Source organism: Elephantulus edwardii, unplaced genomic scaffold (assembly GCF_000299155.1).
Source record: "Elephantulus edwardii isolate Elephantulus edwardi_28Jun2011 unplaced genomic scaffold, EleEdw1.0 scaffold00070, whole genome shotgun sequence".
NCBI classification, from domain to species: domain Eukaryota; kingdom Metazoa; phylum Chordata; class Mammalia; order Macroscelidea; family Macroscelididae; genus Elephantulus; species Elephantulus edwardii.
In genome coordinates, this window is record NW_006399820.1 from 1,321,983 (window position 1) to 1,331,748 (window position 9,766).

The 9,766-nt window shown below is 37.9% G+C and overlaps 1 protein-coding gene across 1 annotated transcript in view; it reads right to left on the minus strand.

Annotated features, from left to right (window-relative positions):
- SCGN (secretagogin, EF-hand calcium binding protein) overlaps positions 1 to 9,766 on the minus strand; it is a 107,911-nt gene that overhangs the window by 61,873 nt on the left and 36,272 nt on the right. The window contains exon 3 of the mRNA XM_006888681.1: positions 3,054 to 3,130. Within this exon, the coding sequence (XP_006888743.1) occupies positions 3,054 to 3,130 (77 nt within the window). The remainder of the gene's footprint in view (positions 1 to 3,053; positions 3,131 to 9,766) is intronic.

The window sequence follows — 9,766 nt, forward strand, 5'->3', positions numbered from 1 at the left end:
GGATTGTCCTCTAGATTTCTTGGCACAATTTGGTGAGCACATCTAGAGCAACATCTGTTTGTTAAAATGTGTCAATTGGTATGCTTTCAATTCCTGAGGCCGTGGTGAATGCAAAGGTAGATAGATTAAATCTACCAGTTGCTCTGTGGGAGAAAGATGGACAATGTCTTCCTGTGTGATTTATTACTTCTGAAAACCTGTTGATGGGTCAGTCTATGAGTTGGTTCCAACTCAACAGTACCCAACAACAATCATGTAAGAAAAGTAAATGAAATAGGTTGAAATCTCATGAAATTCATTCACTCTTCTGAGAAAATTCAGCCCTTTTAGTAGACAATCTTTTTTCCAGATTCCTCAACATCTCTGTGCATAAACAGTCAATGAGTAGTAGTCACTTGGAGTTTGACTGATATGAGTCTATCTCTAAAGGCAATTTGGAACAAAAATTTGTCTACTTAACCACAGTACACATGAGCAAAAGAATCACAAGAGCTAAGCAATGAAGCAGATATTAAATAACAGTCTAGGGCAATAGACAATTGCCAGTTTAGGCATTTCCATTATAAAATAGTATAGGTCCACTCTGATTCACCTAACTACTTCAGTGGAGCCTAGGCTTATGGATCTAAGATCAAAGTTATTAAAAGTTATCCACTGTGGCCTCTTCTTTCCAAGGAAGGAAGTATGTCTCATCCTTCAGAACCTAACTTTCTAATAAATATGTCTTTACTTTTTACTTTAAAAAATATTATATTTTCAGCTTGCAACACTTATGGTGAGATGTAGTTGTTCCCAGCTTTCTGAAATTTATATGTAGTTTGCTTTAATCACTGTGTTCTTAAAAATAATAGAAGAAACCCCACAACTACCCAAACTCATATGGGATCAAATTTACAATGGCAGCAGCATATTAGCTCAAAAGGTTAAGCAGGAAGCTAAAGGAACAGATTGTTTATGCCAAGTAGGGGAAAAATCACTATGAAAAGGATGGTAATACTGATTGTACAACTTGAGAATACAACTGATGTCACTGTGTAGAAATAATAGGTACATGTCTACTGTGAATATTTTTAAGAACAATAAATTTTTTTAAGATACACAGACTGTAAATGATACAACCCAAAGCTACATTTCTTGAATCTACTGTCTATACATGACAGATGGAGAAAAGATTGGAATGGTCAAACAACTTCATCTTCCTTAGATATTCAATCAACACCCTTGGTGTGAGCAATCAGGAGATCAGGAGACATATAACACTGGAAAAGTCTGCAATTAGGGACCTCTTCAAATTATTGAGGAGCAATGGTATCAGTTTAAAGACTAATGTGTGCTTGATTCAGGCCATGGTCTTTTCAATCACTAGGGATGAGAGAAGAAGAACTGAAGACTTGGAGGCATGGTGTTGAAGAAGAATACTGAATATCCCATGGACTGCCAGAAGAACAAACATATGTCTTAAAGAAAGCATATCTGGAGTTCCCCTTGGAAGCAAAAAATGATAAAGTTTCATTTCACATATTTCAGGCATTTTAAGTGGGAGAGGCTCTTTCTTGGGGAAGGACATCATGAGGACTGGTGAGAGAGAGAGAAAGACCCTCAACCAGGTGGATTGACACAGCAACTCAAGCAATGAACTTGAGTGTGTCAGAACTTCTAAGGGTGGTATAGGATAGGGCAGGGTTCAGATCTGTTGCTCATAGCGTCACTATGGTCCATACTTGACTCAATGGTACCTAACAGCAATCACAATAAAGGGAAGAACTTCGGTGAATTAAAGCTGACAACATACTAATGTGTAGGGTACTCTGGTAGATTAATGGTAAGAAATTGCAGTACACAGTTCAAATCCACAGCTGCTCCGTGAGAGAAAGAAGAGCAGTCAATTCTCATGTGATTTACTACTTCTGAAAACCCACTGGCACATCAACTATGCGTTAGTTCTGACTCAATAGTGCACAACAACAACAAAATAATATTTAATATACATCATATCTTTTCTGCTATGTATCTTCTGAACTATCTTCATGTTTCCTTGCTCTTTTGTTCTCTTATAATGGATGACAACTTTAGCCAGTAAACTCTGGGGCCTCATACGGATTGTGAAGAGTCCTAGTGACATACACTTTCTACTGCTAACCAGAAGGTCAGAGGTTTGAATCTACCAGCTGTTCCAACATGAACAACTTGCTGTATCCTCCTATAAAGTTGCACAACCCCAGAAACCCAAGGGAAGGTCACTGTGAGTTGGAATCAATTGACTGGCAATGGGTGAGGCATACAAATGGTTAAAATGCTCAGCTGATAACCAAAAGGCTTGAGTCAATCCAGAGTGGGGGAAAGGAAAAATTATCTATTTCAAAACAATAAGAATTGAAAATTCTATGGAGCACAGCTCTGCTCTGACATACACGATATCCCCAAGAATCAGAATTAACTAGCTTTTTTTTTTTTGGCTTTTGTTTTTATTTTTTACAAGAAACACAGCCTTGTACTGTCACAGGTTCTTTTTCTTCCACTTCTATTTTCCCTAAATGACTCTCATCTCTAAGATAATCTTGTAAAATCCTTTCTTCATTCCTATTGTCTTTCATCAGTTTGTCTCTTATGTGATGTTTAATAAGATGTCAATTTTTCAGATTAGTTAGGGTCCTAATGAGGAGAAAAATAACATTTTCTGGATAATAAATTCTATCATAGCAATCACAGTTCCTATATGACCTTTTAAAAGCTGAGAATCTAAACCTCCTAATGTGTTTTTGTTTCTCTCTTTGGTATCTGTATGGGGCTTTACCATCTTTCTTTTGAAAACCTTTTTTAAAGAAATAGTTTAACATTTAGATATTCAGATAGGGAGATTAAGATCAGGGTTTAGATTCTGAATTTTCACTCCACCTATTACTGTATTTGACCAGCTAAAGTCTTTTCTCTTTCATTTTTTCCATTTATAAAATAAGGGTTTAAAGTATTAGTTCATTAGTTCATAAGATTTCTGCCAAAATCAAATAAGATGTTTCAAAAGTGCTTTGCACAGAGCTTAGTGTAAAGTGAACAATCTATTATTATGATTAAAATATTCAGCACTAGCAAACAGTTGAGTATTTTTCAATTTAAAAAAAATAACAAAGTGCTCAGTGGAGAAGAGGAACTTATAACAATTTAAGTAATAATTCTTGTTTAGCCCTTGCTGATGTTGGAGAATTACTGTTTCTCTGTAATCCACAGGATTCCCATTACATAATCTTTTTGAAAAATACATTAAGCTTCTGGATCACGAGAAGAAAGCTCTCAATCTGGAAGATTTTTCAAACAATTTCAATTTGGTCTCTGGGTGAGAAAGCCGTATGTAAGAATGAAATGCATAGGTCAGTTTAACTCTTTATCTTGGTCAATGCTTTTTTGCAATGATAATCACAGTAGGGATTGAAAGGGAGGTTGTTGTTGTTTTTATATGTTGTTGAATTGCCTGCGACTCATAGCGATCCTATGTACAACAGCCCTAAACCCTGCTCTATCCTATGCCAATCTTATTGTCTGACACACCAGCCTCCATAGTCACATTACCCTAGTCACAAAATGAATCCATCTTATCGAGGGTCTTCCTCTCTTGCACTGTCCCTCCACCCTCCCAAGCATGATGTCCTCTCCAAGGACTGATTCTGCCTTGCAACATGTCCAAAGTATGTCAGATGAAGTATCAAAATCCTTGCCTCCAAGGAACAGCCTTATGTCACCCTCTCTAGGATGAACTTGTTTGTCCTCTTAGCAGGCCATGGTATATTCAATACTCTTCTCTAACACCACTGCTCAAAGGCATTAATTCTTCTGTCATCTTTGTCCATCTTGTCCAGCTCTCTGATAATATAGCAAGTAATTGCAAAGACCATGACCTGGATCAGGTACACTTTTTTTTCTAGACTGACATTGTTGTTCCTCAGCACTCTGGAGAGGTCCCTGATGGCAGATTTTCCTAATGCAGTTGACCATTTGATTTCTTGACTGCTGGTGGAAGAGATGATTGTGGAACCTAGCAAGCTAAAATTGTTAATAATCTCATTCTCTTCTCTATCTATCATGGTACTGTCAGTTGGCCCAGTGGTGAGAATCTCTTTGTTTTCTTGATGTTGAGCTTCAATCCATATTGCTGACTACAGTTCTTTACCTTTGCAGCAAATACTTCAGGCTTTCCGCAGTTTCAGTAAGCAAGATTGTGTCATCTGCATAATACAGATTGTTATTGAGTCTTCCTCCAATTCTGATGCCACGTTCTTCCTCATAAAGTCCAGCCTCTCAAATGATCTGTTTTGCAAACAGATTGAAAAGAGATGGAGACAGGACCCATTCCTGATGCACTTTTTTCCTGACCATGGCTAGAAAGGTCATTGAAAAGTGGTCTATCTGATGGCCTACTGATAAGGAGCTATGCTACCAACCCGAAGGCATTCACTTCAAATCTACCATAAGAGAATGCTCCATAAGAGAAAGATGGGCAATCTCCTCCGGTGCAATTTACTGCTTCTGAAAAACACTGGAGAGTTAGCTATAGGATGGTTCAGACTCTAATGCATAACAACCAACCAATCAATATAACTTATATCACCAGAACTACATAGGTACTTAGTGAATATTTATAGAAGGAAGTGAATGACTATGGTAATTTTTAAGACAGTGACATACACAAAGTACCAGAGGAGCACAAAGAGTACTTGGATTTATCACAGAGAAAGCTGTGAATAAAATTTAGAGAACATATTTGAAAGATGGGCAACTAAAGGAAAATAAAGACAGAAAGCCGTAATTTCTTATTGTTAGTTGGAAATAGAGGAACGATTTCAGAATCAAAGACCCTAGTAAAAAGAAAATCTGCTGGAAATTCTAGATGAAGACTCTTTAATTACATGTTTTTTCCAAGTTAATAAAATTCAGATAATGACAATGGCCATTCTAATGGTGTCAATTTTTGTTGTTGTTTTGTGCCATAGGGTAGGAAACCACCCATATCTGATCTTCAAAGGGTTTTAAGAGACAGTAAATTGCACAGGAAGAGTTTGCCCATCCTTTTCCCCAGAATATCTGATGGATTTGAACTGTGTGCCTTATTGCAATGCAGCTTCTTACAACTAGGCCACTAGAGCTCCCTAAAATGGTGTCAATGTTGTTGTTAGGTACTGTCAAGTGAGTATGACTCATAGCTACCCTATGAACAGATCTGAACCTTGTCTTATCCTTTGCCATCTTCACATTTTCTGACACAGTAGAGCCCAATGAGTCAGTCACTGTGTCAATCCACCTGGTCAAAGGTCTTCCTCCCTTCATCAAGCCTCTACTCTTCCAAGCGTCATGTCCCTTTCCAAAGAACCCTTCCTAGCAACAGGTCAGAAGTATGTGATGTGAAGCCTCATTATCTATCTCCAAAGAGCAATCCAGCTGCACCCTCTCCAAGACATGATTATCAACAGATTTTAGTAAATTCATGTTTTAAATGCTCAAATAGAAAAACAATTTTATATTCTTCTATCTCTCACATAGTTCTAATCTTATTTCCTTTTTCTTATTATTGACTTTGTTGGAGAGTTTCACTGGAATTTAAATCAGAAGGAAGCTAGAGATCATGTTGTAGCTGGGAAACTGCATCCTGCTTCTAGATGTCCTTTAGTGTTGAACACATATTTATTCAAGATTTCAAACATCAGTTTTCATGCAATTAAAATAGGTCAACAGAATAAGAAGCCAAATTATTTCCTTTATAGACATTCTGTCCTGAGATTTGATTCTCTCCCTGGCACTTGTTTGCTTCCTGTCTAGGCCATTAAAAGCTGCCATGGTCAAGATCACATGCTTCCTTCAGCACAGATTTCCCTTGATTGGGTAAGGGTTCAGAGCAAACAATGACAGTCAGGAAGAGACCAGGCTAAAGACCAGAAGAGCTCAGCTTCTAGTTTAAGGGATACCTTTAATAGGGTACGCTGGGTAGCTTAACCTTTTTATTATTTTATCTTTCAAATGAGTTTTAAAAATTCCACTTGGGGTCATTTTGTCCAAATTATTTACCCTTTCTGTGTTTCAATTATCAGAAATATAAAATGGCACTAACCATACCAACAATGTGAAGCAGTTGTTAGAAATAATGCACTATTTGGAAAACACTAATTACAAGACTAAATAAATCACTCTAGATTTATATATTTTTATCAGGAATTTATAGCTCTTTTGGATGATACAGATCTGAGGGTAGCACAAATGGTGCTTGACCTAAAGATTAGAAGTTTGAACTTACCAAGAAATACTGCAAAGGCCTTGAAATCTACTTATATGTTAATAATGTATAGCTCAGGTCTGACTCACAGCAAATTTATGGATAACAAAACAAAATGTTGCCCAGTCTTGTGTAATTTTTATAATCACTGCTATGTTTGAGTCCATTGCTTTGGCTATTGAGTCAATTCATCTTATTGAGGGTTCCCTTCATCTTTGCTGATCCTCTTATCTCTAGCAATTGGTCATCTAGCACAGTCTGTCAAAACCCTCTGTAGCAAATCTACTCTGTAACTATGAGGTCATCATGAGTCAGAATCAACTCCATGGCAACGGATTTTTTTCTGTTTATGTTTTCCATGGTGATTAAGTATTATCATCTATTTACCCAAGTGGGCTGTAACAAGACTCTGCTTATGAACATTATTTAAGACATGTAACAATCTCCTAGGTAATTAACCCTTACCAGTAAACTCTTCACTCATAAATTAAAAAGATGTGTAGAGTATAATGGGTATAAGAAACATTCCTGAGAGACAGATCTTCTGGCTTTATTGAAGAGAAAGCAAGACAATGGAGGATGCCATTCCTGCTCCAGCTACACCTCCAGCAGCAGCACCTATGGCCAAACTGGAGATATGACATGAAATGGACCTTGTTTGGGGGGATCAGGGAAGCAGGACTGAGAACTCTGTTGGTTGGACAACTGAGAGTGGGAAGCCAATATTGACAAGACAAGATCTTGGGAACACTTTTCTGAAGGCTCGAGACTGAGCACATTTTGGGAACTGTTTTGACTATATTCTGTTATTAATCTGGATTACAGCCTTTTGACTTTCCCAATATGGTTCTGTATGGTCTGTGAGCAGAGAATTTTGGACCCAGAGTAAGAATGGTGGACTGAGGAAAACTGGATAAATTGTGTATACTGCACTGAAACAGATGAGGGAGAGAATAATTTAAAAGCGATGTATGATAGGTTGTCATGGTTATCACAAGAGTTCACAATTAAGGTTGCATAGTGGAATGTAATTGGGGCGGTGGGAGGGGTGAGGGGGGATTGTGTACCAGGGAGGGAGTTTTTCTTTTACTTTTCAAAGAGAGGAGCGAACTGGGGGGCAGCAGGGGGGCGGTGCTGGGCAGGAAAGAATTGTAGCAATGAATGAATTGAAATCCAAAATCTCTGTAAATGTTCATTAAAATTATTAAAACCAAAAAAAATTTACAAAAAAAATAAAAAGAATGGTGTTCAGATGTGTAGAAAGAGCAGGAAGGACATGCCCAATCTTGTGGAAATTGGTTTTGTGTTGTTGATGCTGCAGACAGGAACAGTTCCCCTTTGTGATGTTGGTAAGGGTCAGATATAGCCATCTCCACACAGCCCTTTCTCTTTTTATATTATCCTTTATCCTCTTGCTATTGATTTCTGGGTTTGTGACATTGTAGCCTGAGAAGATGCTTTCAAATATTTTAGTGGTTTTTAATTTGTTATGGCTTGCTTTGTGTCCTAATGTATGACCAGTTCTGGAGAATGTACCATGTACATTTGAAAAGAAGCTAAATTACATTTTATTTGTGTGAAGTAATCTGACTATGTCTACATGGTCAAGTGACTAGTTGTTTAATTTCATTCTCCTGCATCTTTGCTTAGTTTCTTTCAAGTTGACTTCTCTTTTTTGAGAGTTGTTGTTATTGTTGTTATGTGCCATCGAGTCATTTGCAACTCATAGCGACCCTATGTACAAGAGCCCTAAATGCCATCCTATCCTGTGCCAACCTCGCTGTCTCAAACACATTCATTCCCACCACCCCACTCACAGAATCGATCCATCTCATCGAGGGTCTTCTTCTCCTGCACCACTCTCCACTCTGCCAAACATGATGTCACTCTCCAAGGACCAGTCCCTCCTTGCAACATGCCCAAAGCATGTCAGACAAAGCTTCAGAATCCTTGACTCCAGGGACCATTCTGGCTTCACCCTCTCCAGGACAAACCTGTTTATTCTCCTAGCAGTCCATGGTATATTCAACACTCTTCTCCAGCACCACAACTCAAAGGCATCAATTCTCTTTCTATCATCCTTATTCACTGTCCAACTCTCCAATGCATAGCACGTAATTGCAAAGACCACAGCCTGGCTGGATCAGGCACACCTTAGTCTCCAGCCTGACGTCGTCGCAATTCAGTACACTTGAGAGGTTCCTGATTTCCTAGCTGCTGTTACCAAGAGTGTTGACTGTGGAACCAAGTAAACGAAAACTGTTAACTATCTCAATCTCTTCACCATCCATACTGATGCTGCCAATTGGCCCAGTGGTGACAATCTTTGTTTTCTTGATGTTGAGCTTCAATCCATATTGAAGACTGCAGTCCTTGACCTTCTGCAGCAAGCACTTCAGGTCTTCCTCAGTTTCAGTGAGCAGGGTTGTGTCATCTGCATAACACAGGTTGTTGACGATTCTTCCACCAATCCTGATGCCACATTCCTCCTCATACACCCAGCGTCTCAGATGATCTGTTCTGCATACAGATTGAAAAGGTATGGAGACAAAATACAGCCCTGATGGACCCCTTTCTTGATTTTGAACTATCCAGTATCTCCCTGCTCTGTTTCAACTACTGCCTCTTGGTCCAAGTATACGTTACACAGTAGTGTGTCAAAATCTCCTACTAATATTGTGATGATGTCTGTTTCTTTTTTGAAATCTGTTAACCATTGTTTTGTCATCAAAATATCGCACATCTATCACTTGGTGTGTGGATTTTGACTAGAGTAATGTCTTATTGATCTATTGTGCCTTTAATCACTACATAGTGCCTATCATTATCTTTTATGATGATTTTCATCCTTTAGTCTATTTTGTCAGAGATTAGTATTGCTACTCCCACTTTCTTTTAAAACCACTAGATATATATAGATGTATAGTGTATGTGTGTGTGTGTGTATTTCACATTTGATTTTTAGTCTACCTTTTTCTTCATCTCTTAAGTATGTCTCTTATAGGCAATATATTGATGGATTTGGGGGTTTTGTCCATTCTGCTATTTTTTTTTTAGTTGATACATTTAGACCATTAATATTAAGTGTAACTATTGACAGGCCAGGTTTTATCAATGCCAATTTTTTGTGTTCCTTTTTCAGCTATTTACCTCATTTCATTAATTTTCCTTTGCTATCTATTTTGGGAGGGCTTGTCTTTGTATTTCTTGTAGTATTGGTCTTGTTTTCACAGATTCCTTGAGTTCTTGATTTTCTGAAAAGACCGAATTTCTCCTTCATATTTGATAGAAAACTTTTCTGGATACAGGATCCTCTGTTGGCAATTGTTTTATTTCATTCTCCTATATACACCCTTGGAGACAGTGCAACTAAACTTAAGAGACACTGGTCACAGCATAAAAAATTGTCAGCAATTGACGTGTTTGGAATCACAGAAGCCAACAAAGCTTCAGATACAAGCTGTCAAATCATGGGTTGGACAATGGAAGATAATTTCTGAAGGGATTTGG